At 35.8% G+C, this 20838-nt stretch overlaps 3 protein-coding genes across 4 annotated transcripts; 2 read left to right on the plus strand and 1 right to left on the minus strand.

Annotated features, from left to right (window-relative positions):
• Positions 1–386: 386 nt before the first annotated feature.
• LOC118059434 (serine/arginine-rich splicing factor RSZ22A) lies at positions 387–2691 on the plus strand. Its single transcript, XM_035072296.2, has 6 exons — positions 387–525; positions 768–877; positions 971–1059; positions 1734–1989; positions 2145–2264; positions 2374–2691. The coding sequence occupies exons 2-6, from the start codon at positions 789–791 to the stop codon at positions 2408–2410; spliced, it is 591 nt and encodes a 196-aa protein (XP_034928187.1). The 5' UTR covers positions 387–525; positions 768–788; the 3' UTR covers positions 2411–2691.
• Positions 2692–10770: 8079 nt separating this feature from the next.
• LOC118059436 (probable cyclic nucleotide-gated ion channel 14) lies at positions 10771–15686 on the plus strand. 2 transcript variants are annotated; one of them, XM_073406289.1, is made up of 8 exons: positions 10771–10960; positions 11616–11838; positions 11929–12460; positions 13009–13221; positions 13352–13653; positions 13882–13993; positions 14269–14505; positions 14592–15686. In XM_073406289.1, exons 2-8 carry the CDS (start codon positions 11810–11812, stop codon positions 15327–15329), a joined length of 2163 nt encoding a protein of 720 aa, XP_073262390.1. In that variant the 5' UTR covers positions 10771–10960; positions 11616–11809; the 3' UTR covers positions 15330–15686. The 2 variants fall into 2 exon arrangements, with proteins under 2 accessions (XP_073262390.1, XP_034928188.1); XM_035072297.2 differs by having other exon boundaries at positions 11669–11838.
• Positions 15687–16466: 780 nt separating this feature from the next.
• Positions 16467–20471, minus strand: LOC118059439 (probable xyloglucan glycosyltransferase 5). The gene is made up of 5 exons (XM_035072299.2): positions 19280–20471; positions 18445–18753; positions 18057–18347; positions 17712–17825; positions 16467–17622 (listed from the first exon to the last, which is right to left on the minus strand). Exons 1-5 carry the CDS (start codon positions 20000–20002, stop codon positions 16978–16980), a joined length of 2082 nt encoding a protein of 693 aa, XP_034928190.1. The 5' UTR covers positions 20003–20471; the 3' UTR covers positions 16467–16977.
• Positions 20472–20838: the final 367 nt, after the last annotated feature.

Genomic DNA, 20838 nt, shown 5'->3' on the forward strand with positions numbered 1-20838 from the left:
GTTTTTATTAGGATTATTAACTGGACTTTCCCTAGCAGGTCACCTAGGAGCTAGCCAAGGTTAAGTTTAACAATAATAATAAAAAAAGAATTTAGCTTATATGACTCGATTAAAATATTAAATTGATTCTTGAAGCCGAACAAAGATTTATTGACTTTTTCTTTTTTTAAAAAATTAAATCAAAACTAATAAGCCCAACTTTTAATAACTATAATATGAATTATTGACTTTTCTTAAATCCAGCTCACCAGAAAGCATGCTGCTTCTATAAAACGAGGCATAAATTCTAAAATCTAAAATTAGCCCGTCCTCACTTTTCCTATTTCAGGCCCAAAGTGCAAAGTCATCCTCACACATAAAATTCCTAACCTTAGGGACTAACCTATAAACTTTCCAAACCTGAAGGACTTTTAAATTCACTAACTTGCCACTCTATAATAATATCTTTCAAAGCCCTTAAAATATCCAAAAAACACTTAAGGAGAAAACAGAGCGACTAGGGTTTCTCTCTACAAAGTTCAACCGGTACAGTCTCAGATCTCTCTTCTTCTCTTTCATATTTGTGTAATTTTTAACGAAAATATCTTATAATCTACAGCACATGAAGTCTTTCTTTTACTATTTTTCAAGAATTTTGCATTTAACTTTTTTTTTTTTTTGCTGTTATTGGTTCTTGAAAGTGTTCAAAGTGTTTTTTTTTATGCTGTTCGAGGCTTAAAGAGAGAAAAAGATTAGATTTTTTGAAACGGGTTTGTTTGTTTTAGCAGATATAATTAGTCAAAGAAACAATGTCTCGGGTTTATGTCGGTAACTTGGACCCAAGAGTCTCTGAACGTGAACTTGAAGATGAGTTTCGACGATTCGGTGTTATAAGAAGGTTGATTGCGTAATGTTTTTTTTTTTATGTTTTATGGAATCTCGAGTATGGGTTAATGTGCTGATGATGATTTGGTTAATGGGCTGTGTGTAGTGTGTGGGTTGCAAGGAGGCCGCCAGGTTATGCTTTTATTGATTTCGATGATAAAAGGGATGCTCAGGATGCTATTCATGAGTTGGATGGTACGCATTTTTGTTTACTGGAGTTTAGTTTTCTGATTGTAAGTTTATTGCTTGAACTTTTGGTTATTTAACTGTATGGCTTGGTAGAGGCCTGCTAAAAAACACGCTGGTTTATTCTAATTATCTTTTATCAGAGTAGTTCTTAATTAATGCCTACATTGTGTATCAATCTTATTTGTCTCATTTCTCTCCCCCTTGATAATAGATAGATGGATGATTGGTAGATGTGTTAATTGCATGCCTTATGTCGTGGAATTCGAGGTGTTGAGAAGCTATCACTTTACTATAGCTAGTTTCATCACCTGATTTTTTTGTCAAGAAGATAAGACCCCATGATCTTGGCTCAATTTATGTTGAAGTTAATGCATTATCTTTTTCAAACATGATGGTTTTGTTGCTTAGTTAAAAATTTAAAATTCTTTCTGTTTAATTCTCCTCAAATTTTGCAAACTTCTTTTTATGATGCCTTAATTTAATTGTTTCAATTGCCTTACACTATTTCAAAAACAATATGTTTTTTTTAAAAAAAGTGTTGCTAGTAATAATTGATAGGGTTATTTCGTCTTTATATGCACCGATAAATCTTGATACTTGCTGCACAGATGTTATTTTACAAGCAGTTTCATTTATTTTGCTGTTGAATCATTTTAGTTAATCAATTATTTCTGGAGCAGGAAAAAATGGCTGGAGAGTTGAGCTTTCTCACAACTCCAGAGGTGGCGGTGGGGGTGGCGGTGGCGGTGGCCGTGGAGGGGGTCGTGGTCGTTCTGGTGGTTCTGACTTGAAGTGTTATGAGTGTGGTGAGGCTGGTCATTTCGCTCGTGAGTGTCGCTTGCGTGTTGGTTCAGGAGGTGGAGGTGGAGGTGGAGGTGCAGGAAGACGTCGTAGTCGCAGCCCTAGATATCGCAGGAGCCCAAGCTATGGTCGAAGGTGAATTCTTGAAACTGATAGTGCCTTCAATACATATGTATCTATGATGTATGTATGTTATATGTGCATGGTGTGGTTTGTAAATTCCTTTTCTTTTCATAAAGTGGACTTATATTTGGTGCCTTTTTAAATTCTTCTTTGGACAAATTACCCAGGAGCAGGAGCCACAGCCCTCAAGGACGATCCCCCAAGCGCCGCAGTCTATCACCTCGTGGGCGCAGCTATAGCAGGTCACCACAGTACCGTGGACGTGAAGAGCTCCCATATGCCAATGGGTGAATTTTTAACTATTATTCCCAGTTTATATCGTTAGGACCTTGGCCTTAACCCTGTTGCTTATCTCTGTAGATTTATTAATGGTTGGTGTTTCTGTGTTTTGGACAGAAATGGCACCAGGGATCGTCGCCGAAGCAGGAGTTAAGAGTTGCAGCCTAGGCGACGTGGCTTTGCTTGGAAAATACTGCAATTAGAGTGTGTTTATTATGTTTGGACTTCAGTACCACTATGTTTTAAACGGGCAACGCCCTCAGCCTCGTGGATTTGGTTAAGTTTCTTCATACTTATTACTATGTTTGTTATTTTTCTTTAAGCTATGCAGGATAGTTGTAGGCTTTTCTAGCAGAAGGCTTTGTAGGTAGTTATTACGAATTTATTGAGACAGGTTGCTTCTGAGTGGTGCTAAAACTTTATGCTTTTCTTTTTTGTGTTGAGGTCTCTTCTGGGTCTGCTTCATTGGTTTTGTGCTTCTCTACACTTGAGGTTTCATTGTTGGCTGCCCTGCATTGGGGTCTTCTATTTTGAATGTTTGGGGATCCCTGCTAAACTGCATGTCTACATTCTTCTGTTTGATTGCACCTCGGCTGTGATGCGCCTCCCACAAACTCTTGTGGCATTTGTTTTAGTTAACTTAGAAGGATAGACAGCTGCTTCAAATCTTCAGTAATGAATGTTTGGGCTCCCTGCTAAACTGAATGCCTACGTGCTTCTGTTTGATTGCACTCCAGCTGTGATGCTCCTTCCTCAAACTCTAATGGCATCTCATTTAGTTAGCTTAGAAGGATAGAGCTGCTTCAAACACTTCTGGCAGGTACCTATATCTGTTCCACAGAAGTTGGGATTTTCTTAGGAATCTCGTGTGGTTGCCCTATTCTTAAAAATTAAAATTTCAAAATTGGTTGAGTTTTGGGTACTCACGGTCACACAAGGTACTTTCTCTTACCTTTCAGTTGATGCGTAAATGGTTTTTCTTCTTGTATACTACTCTATTGGACCAATGAACTAACCTGAAGAAAAATGAATTGGTTTATCTAATTGTTTCTGGTGCAGGAAATTTTTTTTAAATAACTCTTGTCATACTTCTGTTTTTATTCTTTCATGTCATCAGCTTTCAAATGGAACAGGAATGAAATGTTTTTTTCTTCCTTGATTGGGTTGGCTGTTGCATAAGTTTCAAAATTTCTGACATTATAAAAAGCTTCTGTTTTCCCTTGCTTGCATTGGTCCATCCTTATTTTCTCTCTTCTCGATATTTCTACCCCTTCTCCTATAGTAGGAGTTTTGGTCTGTTAATCTCCTGCCCATCTGGTCTTTTACAAAGCGGATGTCTTTTTGAGCTGCTGGAAGAGCACTGTTAAGATGCCAGGTTATACAAGCTCATAGCAGTGAACTTTGCCTTGTGAGTACTGACCACTTCTCCCAAAAAGCTCTGAGAGGTAACTCGACTATTGTGTAAGCTGCCTGTCTCTGTTTGGATGATTAAGCTGCAACATATCTTTTTGAACCATCTCAGCTGGAGGATTTCTAACATTATTGATGGCCTCGAGAATGATCCATTTCTTCATCTGTTGCTGTTGCATAGGAAGATCTTAAACCCTCATCGAGGCCTGGATTTATTTGCTTTTCAGTAGTAGTACATGTTTCCACGCCAGGAAACCTAATCCTTAATTCGCATGACACTTGTCCTAAAAGTGCAATGATGAGCAGTGCCGTTCCTTAATGGAGTTTCCTGGGACAGTTGCTTCGTTCAATTTCTTATCGGTTGTATAGTCCCATATTTTCATTTGGCTGAAGTGGTTCTATTGAATGGTTTGTCTGTTTAAATATATCTTGTGAATGATTGATGATTACTTCATTCCATTTTTTATTTTCATGTAGCTTGTGCAGTATCATTTAATTTTACTGTCACCACTGAACTCCTAAGGTTGTGATCATATGAAATGTCATGAACACGTTAATAAAGAGTTTTTTTTTTTTTTTTTTTTTTTTAATTTTTATCTGGTTCTTTTTCTGAATGTTTTTTCTTTCTGTTTTGGAACATTAATATCTTTATATGTCTTTATAACTAAATATGTTTTTCTTCTTGTATTTGTTTTATTTTTTGGAATATTATGGACAACATTAAATGGTGTTTTCAAAACAATGTACGTATCACTTTTCATCTATTTATATTTTATTGTGGATTTATTATTTAATTTATTTTTAATTTAATCTTCAAATATTTTTTTTAATGATTGCATTTTTTTTGGACCAAGTTAAAAATTAATTAAATCAAATTTATTGAGTATGGATAAAATTAGAAGAAATGATCAAAGTGGAAAAGCTGTTAATGGGTGATGAGTGATGGCTATAAAATTCAAACAAAAAGTTTAGTTGTCATTAAACTTTATAAATTATATCTATTTTGTCCTTTCATGTATTTTCAATTTAATTTTGGTATATAAGTTTATTTTTGTTGCATTTTAGTTCATGGTTTAGGAGTAGTAGAGATAAAGAGATCAATGAATTGTGGCGATAAATAAAAAAATATTATTGTTATTAATTTTAGCCATCAATACAATTAATTTGTGTTCAAGTAAAATATTATTGTTATTAATTTTAGCCATCAATACAATTAATTTGTGTTAAGTTGTTTCTTTCTATGGGAAGTTAACTTAAATGTTTTTTTTTAAGGGGTTAAATGATGATTGTAAGATTTATATTCTTAATCCATCTGACCTAAGCTTAAAGTTTGGTTCAACTCTAACCTAATTTAACATAGGTATTTTAGAAGAAAGTTACTAAATAATTTGCATTTCCTCTTTTCTCCTCTTATAACTAAGGAAGTAGAAGAAGCATGAGTAAAATTATTTCATATATAATTTGAAAATGATTGTGGTAGTGTTTGCTTTTAAGATTTGGAGGTACTTATATAGGGAGATGTCAGATATTTTCAAATCATAAAAATCTTTAGTATATTTTCTTGTAGAAGGATCTAAATTTGAAATAGAAAAGGTGGATATAACCAAGGTTGTTAAAATTGCGATTTTAACACGGCACGGAAAGCCTTACACAAACTCGGATCGTAAAATCGTAAAGAATTTCAAAATACATTAAAATTTATGTTCAAGCACCTTAAAAAACATGCTGGTGTGTCATGTAAACTAAAACCAGCTTTATTCTCTTCATCTTCCTCATCATTAATGAAATCAAGAGTTTAATTGAAGAATTAATGAGTTTGAGGACTAAATTAAACTTTGATTTAATTAATTAAAGGAATCAGGGGTGTAATTGAAAAAATACCGAAGTTTGGAGTTGATTCAAGGAAAAATTGCTTGAAAATTAAAATTCAATGACCAAATTGAATGGTCCAAAAACCCAAGACTGTTGTGTAAATAGCGCTATAACTCAAGGATTCAATTGAATTTAATCCAAGGGCACAATTAGAAATCAATTATTTCTGATTAGGGTCCCAATTGTTAAGTTTAAACTGTCTAGGGACTAAAGTGAAAAACAGCCATGCCCAAGGACACAACGGCACCGTTTTGGAAGCATTGTTCATCGTCTCCTACGCTTGCGCGGATGAAGCCGAGGGGGAAGGGGCCATCAACCAGCAGACCTGGTGCTTAGACCACCATCATCTTCGTCTTGAACAAAGAAGATCGGGCAGAGGAGCAAGGGGAAGGAACAGTGAAGAACAACCCAGAACATAAAAGAAACAAAAGAATGATCAGTTTTAGCAAAAAGACCTCCTTTATTCAAGATTCAGCAAAAAGAGCCTCCTTTCACATTCTTTTAGACCCAATGTATCAATTAAACTGAAACAGAATTGATCCATCAAAAACATGCAAGAGATGATCAAACCAAGAACACGCAACAAGATCATGGATTCAAATTTAAGACTTGTACAATCTAGAGCAAACAACAATAAAAACTAAAAAAAAAACCGATGATTGTTCAATGAAAAACCAAAACAGAAAAACCCCACAAACATTTATCTTCATAAAGCACAACAAAAAAACAAACAAAAGAGGAGATTTCATTACCATTGTTTTGGTCTCTCTGTGTGAGATGCAGGGGTTCCTCTTTTCTAACAAGGAGAAGACTTGTCGTTGGTGGTTGATTTTAGAGGTGAGATGTGACACCGAACAGTTGTCTCATACAACAATTGTTTTTTAATTGCCTTCATCTGTTAGAGCTAATAGGAGGGAGACACATGGCAGCAACATTGAATTAAAATTTCCTGCGGGCAAACTCGTTCAATCGGTGGTGAAATCGCGATTTCAAGCGATTTCACCCGATTTTAATGATTTTACCTGATTTTGACTCGATTTTACTTATTTCCGAGTTTTATGTACGATTTAGCACGTAAAGTCTATATTAACTCGTAAAAACATACGATTTTACGAGTTGAATCGCGATTTTAACAACCTTGGATATAACTATTAAGTGATTATGATTCCATAATTCAGTATCTCCTGGGCAAAGTGGCTGTTATTATCGATGTCTTGAGTATGGAGTCTATGGATAGTTTGCCTAATATTCATGAGGTGAAGAGATATTTTATTATAGTTACACGTGTTGTTGGATGAGAAAGTTAGTTTTGAGATTAATGAATCAAGATTATTATTAGCTCACTTTCAGGCTAGGCCAAACATATTAGATCAAATTAAAATAGTTCAGATACAAGATGAGTAGCTATGTAAGATTCAAAATAAGTTAGAGTTAGAAAAGGCTCTATGTTTTGTTGTCATTGTGGATGGTGTGTTGTAATTTGGTTCTAGGTTATATATGTCTGAGATGGATGATGGAAGTACATCAAACTGCCTATATCATATATCATGGTTCTAATAAGATATATAGAGACTTGAGAGTGTGTTATTGGTGGAATGGCATGAAGAAAGACATTATTGAATTTGTGTCTTGATGTTTGACCTATCAGGCGGTTAAAGGTGAGCATCAAAAGCCACTAGGGCTTTTGCAGTTATTGTTGATTCTTGAATGGAAATGAGAGAGAATTGCTATGGATTTTGTGTTAAGTTTATCTCAGAGTCAGGAGGGTTATGACTTGGTTTGGGTGGTAGCTGACCGTTTGACCAAGTTAGCTCATTTCTTGCAAGTAAAGGTGTTTGATAGGTTTGCGAAACTAGTAGAAACCTATGTTAACTAGATTATGAGGTTGCATGATGTGCTAATTTCAATTGTCTCTAAAAAAGTTCGACAATTCACTTCTTGGTTTTGGGTGAAGTTTCTTGAAGCTTTGAGGACTAATGTTCAGTTAAGAACTGCTTTTCATCATCAGACCGATGGACAGTTTGAGAGGATTATTTATATTTTAAAGGAAATGTTGAGAGCTTTTGTGATTGATTTAGATGTTAGATGTAGCAAGTATTTGTTTATGGTGGAGTTTTCGTGTAACAATAGCTATTAAAGGAGCATTGATATAGCTTCATATGAGGTTGTGTATGCCCAAAAGTGTAGATCACATGTATATTGGTATGAGCATTGATGGGTATCAGATTAAGATATGTTACTTCATATAAAATTAAAGTGATTCAAGATAAGCTTCAAATAGCTAAGAATAGGTAAAAGAATTATATGAATAAGATAGACATGATTTAGAGTTTTTAATGTGTGGCAATGTATTTTTTTAAAGTCTCGAACTAAAATATTATTCAGATTTAGGAAGAATGAAAAATTAAGCCCCAAGTATATAGGATCCTTTGATATTTTAGAAAGAGTAAGGGTAGTGGTATACAAACTTGCTTTGCCGTCTGTATATATTCAGTCTTTGTACTTATAAATAGCTAAAATATATATTAAATGTTATTTTTTCATTGAGTTGGTTAGATTTACCCCTCTATTTTAATACTATTTTAAGTTCTTAAATTTTGTTAGCAAATTGACCTTTGATTGAAAGTTTCTAGTATTTTGTTTGTTGGCATACCTTACTTACTTTTACAAAGCTTTTCTTATATTTTATGATTTAGTATTTTAGATGTTTCACTATTATACTGTTTTCATTCAAGTTTTGATTTTTATTTAATATTATAAGTGTTTTAAATTATGAATTGTTTTATTGTTTTTGAGGAATATTTGAAAGATTATATATATATATATATATATATATATATATATGAGCATAAATTATGTGTTCTCATTACACTGTTGTTGTATTGCCAATTATAAACCCGGGATTCGAGCCTTGACAGGAGCATTTGCCATCTATTTCAATAATGTCAACTCCAAGTATCGAGCGATTCTTTCTATGCACTTTCAATCGAAGTTGAGTACAGGATGCCTCTTGGAAATTCCAAGCCATGGTGAGATAACATCACTGCTTTTTCTCTCAGGAGCCAATCACTACCACTCAACCTGCTTCAAAAAGCAACACATCACCCCCAACACTAGCTCGAACTAAAATATTCAGAAAAAAAGACTCATTTATCGTGATTTCTCATCGAATTCGAATCTATCTACATTCAAGTCAAGAGGGTATGCTAAAATGGAAATTGAAATCATGGTTTCACTGTTCTTGATGTCTTTTCTGGGTGATGAGATGAGAGACTTGACATGGGTGCATTATGCATTATGCATTAAGCAGCCCACCTTCCACAAACTCAGCAAAACGAGAAGCACGTTCTAGTCACCGCAGTGATCGCTAATGTAGGACCCTCTGAGCATAAATTTGGCCCTCTTTTAACCGTGATTGGCCGCATGTGCTTTGTCTGTGAGTCCCAATTCATCAATGTCGTGTCTCTGGGCTTCGTATCTATCCCCGAAATTCGAAATTTTCATACTAAAAATATTATTATTTCCTCAAGATCACCACAAAATCTGGTGTGCCAACGAGTTGAACGTAATAATATTCCCCAGTTTTAACGTTAATTGAAGCTAATTTTTTTTATTAAAATAATTTTAAGAATGCATTTTTTTTAACTGTCTGGCGCATTTAGAAGAATAAATGCTATTAAATGCTTATTCCATAAGGAATATAATATTTCATGAATGCGTGAATCATATATATAAACGGTACTTGAAAGGGTTCAAATTGATTTGATTTCCTTTTCTTTGATGACGGGAAACTCAAGATCCATACTTTTAGAAAATCAAATAAATTCTATTAAATTGATTTGATCTAATTGAAAAGTGGAGGCTACGTTTGTAGTAAATAAATCTGATAATTCCACAGTGAAAGCTACATATAAATTTGAGCATAAGTCAATAGGATTAAACTTTATTAGTGAAAGCTTCATGTTGTAGTCTGTTTTGTCCTAGTCCCCAGTTGATTATGTTTAACCTTAAAAAATGGTAGCCGGCCTCCGGCCTCTGACATCTTCAGTTCATGAATGCTAATTTGATAATCTTAGAAACCGTTTGGGAACTCCTAAAAAATTCAAATGATTTTTTTTTTGTTAAAATTTAATATAATTTATATATTTTTGATCGTTTTGATATGTTTGATGTCAAAATTAATTTTTAAAAATTAAAAAAATATCTTTAATATATATTTTGATATAAAAAATTATTTTAAAAAATAATCACTACTATACGGCCAAACATACTCTTAGTTACTGTACTCTATAGTTTTCAGCCGGCAAGAAAAACAGGTTAATACTATGTTTCTTGACTAGTTTTTCTTGCACTTGATTTCTTGTAAATCCTGCCTCCTATTTATTAGATTTTTTTTTAGTTTTAATAACTAGTTTTTTTATTTCTTGTTCATCAAGACTAATTTTGTTTTTAAAATTCATGATATTTTATTTTTGCAATTTCTCGTACACAAGTCTTGTTGGATAAACTATTAAACACAACTGAACCCATGATCTGATCTAACATTTAAGTCGTGAGTTTAAGATTTTAAAAAGAAATGAAATAATATTATTTTAAAACCCAACTAAGTCACATATTGACAGATCAACGAATTAGCCTCTAAGTGTCTCCTCTTTATGGGTGGAAGAAATTGATAACATTGTGATTTGCAAACCCTACACAATAATTAGACAGAAGAAATACAATCAAGCCATCCATTAAATATGTTTATCTTAGAGTTTATGCTATTGGCACTCATGTAAAATAAAATATAAGAATTGAAATTTCTAGTCTTTGCCCCGTCAAAGGGATGCACCGTTTTTGTTTTTCCAACAGAGAAAACAAGTATGATTCTTGGTCTTCAACAAAAAAGGAAAACAAAATGAAGGAAAAAGAAAAAAGAAAAAGAAAGAGAGTCAATTGTGGCTGAATATGAATCACAACTTGAAGAGGGTTGGGTTAGCATCCAAAAAGAAAATTAAATCAATGGCTCTCCAAGGAGGAAAATTCAAAGGGGTGCAGACTAGGAAGCTGTGGTTTGTCTGTCAAGAGGCAATGGCTCCACACGTTTGCAAGGAGGTGCCCCTTTGAATAATATTGTTTTTACTATTAAATTTAAAAATAAAAAATAAAATTTTAATTAAAAAAATAAATTTATAAAATATTATTTGGAATACAATTCTTCTAAAACAACAATTTACTTGACCATGACCAGAGCTTTAAATTGATTTCTCCTTGTAAGTTACAACACTCACCAAAAAAAGAAATGGAAAAGAGAACAGAAATGAAATCTACACCCGAGAAAACCTACTAAACCACACAAATTTTTAATAAAATAGAAGATATTTGGCCGAGAAATCTGCCAATAAAAAAGATTATTGCGTTCTTGGTGTCTGGAATACAGGTAATGTTTATACAATTTTTTTTTTTTTTAATTTGGTCATGCCTCCACGTCCGCTGTCTCTGTAGAGTTCAAGTCCACTTTCTTACAAGTTGAAAAACAAAGCACATAAAATAACTGAGTTTTTGGATACATGGTTTGGATGGGAAGTGGGTTTTCTTTCCACCATATTTATAATACTTGATCTGGCCGCCACAGGTTAATATGATCATTTGCAGATTTAAAGCTTTGCCTGAATTGGATTTTATTTTTAAGTCCGATTCTTTCTTTCTTTTTTATCTAAATCGACATTATTTTAAAACAAGAATAATGTTGTTTTGATAAAAAAAAAAAAAAATAGTTAATTTACCTATGGATCCGCACAAGCTAACCTCACCAACTCTCAACTCTCAACCCATGTTGAGTCTTGCAACTATGCTCTCTATGTATCATCAAGGATTCCAGTATGAGAACATCTAAGAGGTGATTAGAGAGAAATTAGTTTTGATACGTGAAAGATGGTTCGAAAATATTATTAGATCATTAAAAAACATGAAAAAGAAATAGAGAGAGAGTAACAGAGTATCTAAGCTGTGTTTCTTTTCTTTTACTGTTAGTTTTCTGTCAGGCTTTTAATGGAAGCTAACCACATTGAGCACCCACTTTGCCATTTCACCAGTTAAAGTCTATCTTCTCCTCTTCCTGCAAAATATTTCCTTCCATCTTTTGCAGCTTGGAGCTCAACCTTCATTTCTTGAAAGACTTGCTTTCAGTTCAGAAATGGAAAATTCAGGGAATATTTTGCGATGCAGAATCCTCTTTTCTTTGCCTTTCTTGAATGTATAGTATGTTATAAGATTAGCACTTGCAATCATGGAGTTCAAGAAAGAGAAGCTTGTGAGGTTACTCTCTTAACTTACGTATTCTCTCTTTTACGGCTCTCATCTGCTTTCTTTGATGATTTGATTGAAGGGTGTTCTCAAAATTTACAGGTTTAATGATGGTCAGAACCTGGACAATACATTGCCTGTTCATAAGACATCAGCTCCATTCTTCAAAACTGAAGGTGGTATTATTAATGACAGAAACGCAAGTGACAAGGTTCCTAAGTTTGGAGGGTTTAAGGTATTTCCAGAGAATAACAATGAACCATATTGGAGAGAAAAGATTCTTGATCCAGGAAGTGATGTTATCTTGAAATGGAACAGGGTTTTCCTCTTCTCATGCTTAACAGCACTCTTTGTTGATCCGTTGTTTTTTTACCTTCCATCAGTGCTCAGCAATGGAAAGTCAACTTGTATGGGTACTGATTTGAATTTAGGAATCACAGTGACATGTTTTAGAACATTTGCTGATGTATTTTACATAATTCATATTGTAATAAAGTTTAGGACAGCTTATGTCTCACCTAGTTCAAGAATTTTTGGGAGAGGTGAACTTGTTATGGATCCTGAGTTGATTGCAAGGAGATATTTGAGATCAGATTTCTTCATAGATCTTATTGCAGCGTTACCTCTTCCTCAGGTACTTGCATTCCTAACTTTGTTTTCTGCTTTTATTTATTGGATTAGAATGTAGAACTTAGCCTGTGATTTCTTTCTTCTCTTCTGCCTAGAAATCACAGATACTTGTGAGAATGAACTTGAAATTTTCATTTGGTTGTGGAGGTTGGAGTTGCTATTGTATTTTCAGCTGCCCTCTTGCCTCAATTTTCCCGGCATCTCTTTCACTTCTTGAGGTTGAGCTGCTGTTACAATTTGGTGTTTCGTCCAGTGGCTTTTACCTCTGCAAAGAGGGCGATGAGTTCTCGAGTTTGAGCTCTAACTGTCACCTAAGAACCAAGAAAATAACAAGAATAAAATAAATAAAGGAAAGGAAAGGAAAAGGTTTAGATGCAGATTAGATACGGCAGCAATACATATGGCAGGGTGTTTGAATTTTTTTTTTTTAAAAGCATCCATTAATTGCAAATGACAGTTCTTCTTGCTTTGATTTTTAGTATCTTTTCATTATTGAAGTCTATCCTTTGAAGCTAAAGAGGAAATGGCATTAAATTGTTCTTTTTTTGGCAGATTGTGATATGGTTTATAATACCAGCAATTAGAAGCTCCCACGCTGACCATACCAACAATGCCATAGTACTGATTGTTCTGCTCCAGTATATTCCCAGATTATATCTGATTTTTCCATTGAGTTCTGAGATCATTAAAGCTACTGGAGTAGTCACAAAGACTGCCTGGGCTGGGGCTGCATATAATCTCCTGCTATACATGTTGGCTAGTCATGTATGTAATGCCTCCTTAAATCAGAGCGTACATGCCTCTTGAGGCTCCTTGCTTCTCTCTCGAAATGCTCCTGTTGTTGTTTTTGGTCATCTGGTGGTGCTTTATACTGATTAGGTCTCTGATCTTGTAGGTCTTGGGGGCATCCTGGTATTTGTTGTCGATTGAGCGCCATGCAACATGCTGGAAATCTGCTTGCAAACATGAATTGAGCCCTATACCATGCAAGCCTCGTTACTTGGATTGTGGTACTTTGAACTTTGCTGATCGCAAGTCATGGGAAAACACTACTGTTTTATTTTCAAGATGTAATCCATCCGACAAAACCTTTTTCGATTACGGCATATTCGCAAATGCATTGGAGCAGAATGTACTTTCCTCTGATTTTATTGAAAAGTATTTCTACTGTCTTTGGTGGGGCTTGCAGAACTTGAGGTACAAAATGTTCATTCGAGATAATGATAGCATCTGATTGCATTTTATCATTTTCATTGGCTCTTTGAATCGATGCATGATATTGAAGCGAAAATTTTCTTTCTTCGGTATACTATTGCTAGAAATTAACATCTGCAGATACATAGATTCCATCTATTGTTTTCATAACTTCAGTACATTTTTGTAGGGACTTTCTTACATGTCTTTTCTGTTTGTTCCATTTTTCAGTTCCTATGGCCAGACTTTGTCAACAAGCACATTTATTGGGGAAACTGCATTTGCCATACTCATTGCCATCTTGGGCCTGGTTTTGTTTGCCCATTTGATCGGAAATATGCAGGTAAATGTAGACACTTGAGGCACCCCGTTGCCTATCTTTTGGCCTCTGTTGGACTGTGTGTTTATAATAGAAATGTTTCTCAGATACAAAAAAAAAAAAAAACCATTAGAGATCTGTTTAGTTGAAGAAGACTTGGACATGTCCTCATTCTCAAGAAACTATTTTCCTTGGAAATTTTATGATGAATTTCCTCTGAAGTATAAAAGCAAGATAATGTTTAATGATGGCCAGAATAATCTTTGCATTGCTCTTATGACATGCTCTGTCTTGCACAGACATACTTGCAATCTATCACTGTGAGGCTTGAGGAGTGGAGGCTCAAGCGACGAGACACAGAGGAGTGGATGAGACACCGTCAACTCCCTCAAAGTCTACGAGAACGTGTCAGACGGTTTGTTCAATACAAGTGGCTTGCAACTAGAGGGGTTGATGGAGAATCAATCTTGCGTGCATTACCTACAGATCTTCGTCGAGACATCCAGCGCCACCTATGCCTGGACCTTGTTAGACGAGTAAGTAGCTCCCTAGTGTTGCCATCAAGCATTTTAAAATCTATCTGCTCCTTTCGTGCTCTAGCTAATGTTTTTCCTATTTGCAGGTTCCTTTTTTCTCACAGATGGATGGTCAGCTACTTGATGCAATATGTGAGCGCTTAGTGTCCTCCTTGAGTACTCAAGGAACCAATATAGTTCGAGAAGGTGATCCAGTCACAGAGATGCTTTTTATTATCAGGGGAAAGCTAGAGAGCTCAACTACAAATGGAGGACGAACTGGTTTCTTCAACTCAATTATTTTGAGACCTGGCGACTTTTGCGGTGAGGAGCTGCTTGCCTGGGCATTGCTCCCAAAATCTACTCTCAACTTGCCATCTTCCACAAGGACAGTGAGAGCTCTAGAAGAAGTGGAAGCATTTGCATTGCAAGCAGGAGACCTCAAGTTCGTTGCAAACCAGTTTAGACGTCTCCATAGCAAGAAGCTACAACATACCTTCCGTTTCTACTCTTACCATTGGAGAACATGGGCTACCTGCTTCATTCAGGCTGCTTGGCGTCGGCACAAGAAGAGAATGATGGCAAAGAGCTTGAGCATGTCAGAATCCTTCTCACTTTCTGCTGATGGGCAAACAGCTGATGACGAAACAACACCAGAGGAGGCTGAACCTCGTTTTGCATCTTCAACTTCTTCTCAAGCAAAACAGCACCTTGGTGTCACAATACTGGCTTCAAGATTTGCTGCAAACACAAGAAGAGGGGCTCAGAAAGTCAAGAAAGTTGAAATGCCCAAGTTGCAAAAACCCGAAGAGCCAGATTTTTCAACAGAACCAGACGATGACTAGTTCGACCCCAGTTCTCATCCAACGGCCAAAACTATCCATGGGTAAAAGCTCTTACGGAAGCCAAAAGATTAAGAAGAGATATTAATTTAAATGATGCACATCATAAGTTCTTAAGCACTCAGGGATTACTGCATTGATTTTTAGGTAGCTGGAAGCCAAGTGGATGTAAAAGGTGCAGGTTGCATGTCATTTCTATGGTATCCATTAGTCTATAGGTATACATGTAGCCGGTCTTGATTAACGCAGAGTTTTGTTATTGCCACTTAGGTAAAGATTAACACATTATTGCCTTGGATTTTCTTGCTGAAATGGTTTTGAGCTCCACCATAAACATTTATCAGGATAATCTTATTTCAAGAGGATGAATGGCCTTTGCTGGAGTTGAGACTATCAAGATTCTTACTGCAGGGCTGCGTAGAATCTTCAACATTTGTGCATAAGCAGAAGCATTTTCAAACTCAAAAAAGGCCCATTAAACAGTGAGTTCAGTTTTGAAGTCCTGGCCTCTTTCAATTGCTGACAGACTTGACTCTTGTAATTGAAGAGGAAAACAATGACATATCATCCACACTTACATAATCCTCCATGCAAGACCTGGTAAAATGGACTTGGTCATATCCAAAACATGTTAGGACAGGAAGAAAAACTTGGACTTGCCTACGTATTACCAAGCTAATCCCACTAGTAACCCAGCACAGTGCCAGCTACAGATGTGATGCCAAAAAATGAAAGTGAAAGGCCATGAAACGGGTGGGTGGTCAAATCAAAAGATTTTTCTGATTGTCTTCTCGAGACAAATATTTTAATGGCGTGGACCAGAGGAAGTAGTGAGTTTGTCCTAACTATACTTCCCAACAACAGCACGATATACAGAATCCATAATCACTATATGCCCAGGAAAGATCACTTGGCCCCCCAAAACCTTTTGGACACCATAATTTGAAGAGTGATGTGTATGTGAACCATAACCTCATCACCTTGGCCATCTGATATTGGCTACAAAGGCTCAACTTGTTTAGTCATTTTCGCTGCCGACACTTTCTTTTGACCTCCTGTTAAAATAAGAAATCCAGGCATACATGTGCACATGCATGCACATTCAGAGGAACAGATTGCAAACAGGGAACAAAAGGAATATGAGGAGAGGGATATGTGAAAATGTACATATAGTAATTCTTTTACATGTCACACACTATAAAGATAAAATCTGAAAACCAGAAGCATCAGGCAAGGTAATGCTTTGATCTCACTCAAACTTTTAGACTTTACAAGAGCAAATATGGCTTGAACCTTAAATGCTGCTAAATCACACCAAAGCAAGAATACAAGTCAACTGTAAAAGAAAAAATGAAACCTAATATCCTACCTATAACAACCAACAACAATTCGATGCCTGAGGAAAACTAACAATGACCAATATCCTATGTGAAAAAAAATAATAATAAAAGGAAATATGACCACAGTATGGAGAGTGATTTCTGAATAGAGAATCCTATAGGCTTTCAAATCACGGAGAAAATGACTTCCATTTTATTGAATTGAAGGTTACCCTTCACCATCATTTGCATGGTCGATCCCAGTAGGCTATTGATAGATTATCTGAACCCGAGCGGATATGTATTACACTCTATCTTGCTTTCATTCACGCTTAGCTTATTTGCTCTCCAATCAGATCAAGACCAACAACAAGGAAGGTCACACCTTGGAAGAGAAGGAAGTAAAAGTGGACTCCCTGGGCTGATAACAAGCTCCTGACAGAAGCTGTGAGCAGGAGGAAAGCTAGAGAAAGCTCTTTCCTGTAAATCTTGTTCACTTTCTTTACGGATTTAGGAGCTGCTTCTTTTTGTTCCTTCAATTGGTTTAACAGTTCAAGCTCGGTCTCCGAAGCTCCTCTGCATATCTGTGGTTGGTTCATTGTCTTTGAGTCCCTCTCAGCAGCAGCCAGCAAGTCAGATTCTGATGACCTACCAGCCTTCTTGGTGACAACCCACTCATAAGAGCTACCCAACTGGAATAAACCAGAAACCATGGCATTGAATTTGGTAACTGACATGGTGTTTTCAAAGAGCAGGTAAGGAACAATGAAAGGGAAGGATTTTGGGGCGGGAAGAATGTTCAGGAATGACATCAAGACAGGCACATAGCAAATAACCCACATAGGAAGCTCAGCCTCGGGGACAAACATTGTTAAAGGAAGAATTATGCAGAACAGTGTGAAGGAATAGAAAGGAAGGATGAGTTTTCTCAATAGAAAAAATAGGAATATTAAGTTTGCTTTCTTCCATAATGCTATCTGCAAGATTGAAAACATGGAAAACCCCTAGTAAAGTTAAATCAGTGTGGAATTTATATTACAGGAAGCACAAATGGGATCAAAGGCACCTTAGAGGTTATAATTGCTGGAAGACACAAGCGGAAAAGTTGCATAGGACCAGAATGCCAACGATGTTGCTGCTTCCTGTAAGCTTCATAGGACTCAGGAACTTCACAGAGGACCTGAAAGGTTACACATATAATTCATGTTGTGAGGACTTGTCCAAAATTTATGAGGAAGGAAAGTATGAACCTGTTTTCTTGTCATCAATCTTACATACTAAAATTTTAGATTGCTTTAAAATGAAATGGAATGATCCTGAAAGAAGCTCTGTGTTCATCTTGATCCTGCCAAACTATATTTACTGATGCAATGGAAGCGATGGATATAGGTTGATAGGAGCACAAGAGTACCTTCACGTCATTAAGGAAGATGAATTTCCAACCATTAAGATGTGCACGGACAGCTATGTCCATGTCCTCTACAGTTGTCCTTTCAAGCCATCCACCGGACTCTTCAAGGGCTTTGATTCTCCAAACACCAGCAGTTCCATTGAAACCAAAGAAATTTAGGAATGCTCCATTAACTTGCTGTTCAACCTCAAAGTGAAAACACAAATTGATGTTTTGGAGACGAGTCAATAAATTCTCATCCTTGTTCACAAATGCCCATCTGGCTTGAACCAACCCTAGTTCAGGATTGTTCTGCAACAAAAGGTAAGACAGACAAGCGGATTAAATCACAAAAACATTTTGGACAGCAAACAGTTCATTGAAATGAGATTCTTTTGTCTTTATCTACCTTGAAATGCGGCACCGTCAGCTTAAGGAAGTCTGGATTGGGCTGGAAATCAGCATCAAAAATCGCAACAAACTCATAATCCTTTACATAATCACAGCTCATTGCAGACTTGAGATTTCCAGCTTTGTAACCTGTTCTAATCAAGCGATGCCTATAGATTATATTGACACCCTTTTGGTTCCACTTAGTAACCTCTGCCTTAATTAACCATTGGATGCTCTCATCATTAGAATCATCAAGAACTTGAATCAGTATGCGATCCTTTGGCCAATCCATTTGGCAAACTGCAGAGATAGACTGCTCATATACCTGCATACAGAAAGCATATCAACATCAAGGACTCTGTAGGGATTTTGACATTTGCCACCATTTCTATCGTATGCGAATCCTAGATGTCCCTATTAATAATCATCTAAAGTTTGATACTTCCTAGTTTGATATTGATCTAAAATAACAGATCCAATCATCATGACATAAATTTTCTATTATTTTTTCGATTGCTAGATACAATCCAAAATTATTATTTAAATGACACCTAACTTAGTCATAGAATTCTTCAAATTACAAATAAATCACGAAACTATTTGACGACTAGAAATTAAAAAAAAAAAAATATCAGCTACTGGAACATCTAATCATTCAAAGATAAATTCTTCTTCTTCAAAATTATCATTTTTCGAATCTCTGAAAATTTTGCTATATTTTTGTCATTTCAACTGCTTAAATTAATTAACATGTCCCCTAAATCTTTGAATGCAGAAAATAAGTCCCAGTCACAGATGGAAGGCAAGCACAAGAAAGCAAAACAAAGAGGAGACAAAGTTTAGTGCATTACCTCTCTTTCGTTACACATTGGGATTTGTACAAGAACCATGGGATACTCATAGCCTGGTGCCTCAACATCATCTGACTTGAATGGATCCCCATCAATCCTTGGCTTAATCTTCTTGTATTTAATCCAAAAGCAACCCAAACAAAGTACCAAACGATCTACAGATTGAATAAGGAATAAAACAACACAGAATTGAGAGAGAACTTGAATTACTGGCGCAATGTAATCAGCCCTGAATGTTAACCAAGCAACATAAACCATGTGAAGCAAGCCTTGCAAATCCAAGGTACTTGGGATATGCAAATTAGCACTCTCAAAATAACGCCAACCTTTCGAATAAGCAAGCACTTCAAAAGCCAAAATTGCCAAAGAGGTCACTAAAAACACTCTAATGATTTTAAGTACTAATTTCCCTTTGCCTAACTTCTCAGTAGCCACTGCAACACCCTGTCTAAAGATCAACCTCTTCTTGATAGTCCCTAGCAAGGCCCAAAAGACAGTAGCTAACCAAGCAACACAACCAACAGCTCTATGAGCCTTGAGGAGCAAAACCCATGTGACTTGCTTTGCATTCTTGCCTCTGCTCTTCTCAACTGGCCTAAATGCAGAATCTGGACCATTGATTTCCACAACAGAATAGTTAGGATTCTCCATTTTCACTACCACAGGTGTTCCCTTCTTTCTGTCTTTTCCCCACCAATCTGAAAAATCCAATCTTGGAGCCATTTTTCTTCTCTATCTACAACACAAATTCACAGACAACAAAAAACCAAAAAAAAAAAAAATTCCCAAGAAACCAAAATCCTCAAAAGCTCAAGTCTTTTTAACAAAAATTCAACACTCAGATCCCAAAACCAAGAAACAAGAGACCCCCCTTTCAGAACCAGCCATGTTAAACCTAGAAAACTAGATCCCTACCCTTCCCCGATCAAAGAACACAAAAAGAACTCAACTTTAAAGCTAGCCAGTCATGCTAAGTACAATGTGGCAAGAAAAGGCAAAAGGAAAGGAGTGAAAGAGATGTTCCTTGTATCCGCTTCACTTAAAGACGCATACTACCAAGAGATCCAGCATGGCAAATAAATATTACGAGGAAAGGTATCTGCTGTTGCAGCTGTAAGAACCCTTACACCATGTGAATTTGTCGAATATTCTAAAACCAAAGCCCATGATAAACCATACAACCTTAGCCTTTAACTGTTCAAAATTTTTTACCACCACCATTTATTTCTCCAATCTTTTTTTATGGGATCTGCATAAATCATTAGTACATTAAAGAATAAAGACACAGCAGCTTGGACTATAAAGTAAACATCGGTTGACTAGGAAGTAAACTTGTGAAAATCTAGATGAAAGGTTTCAGGGTGTGACCCTGTGTTGACTAAATTATTAGGTAAGAACATGGAAATTTCCATGCCTAATTAAGCATGTTCACTTATATAGAAATTTGTTTAGACATGAAGATTCTTTCTATTTTATTTTATTTTATTTTATTCTATGTCAATGCATACATAAATCTTAATTACTACCACTTTAATACATGTTATAAAATCTGTAATGAA

The sequence above is a fragment of the Populus alba genome, chromosome 18, assembly GCF_005239225.2.
Source record: "Populus alba chromosome 18, ASM523922v2, whole genome shotgun sequence".
Taxonomy (NCBI): domain Eukaryota; kingdom Viridiplantae; phylum Streptophyta; class Magnoliopsida; order Malpighiales; family Salicaceae; genus Populus; species Populus alba.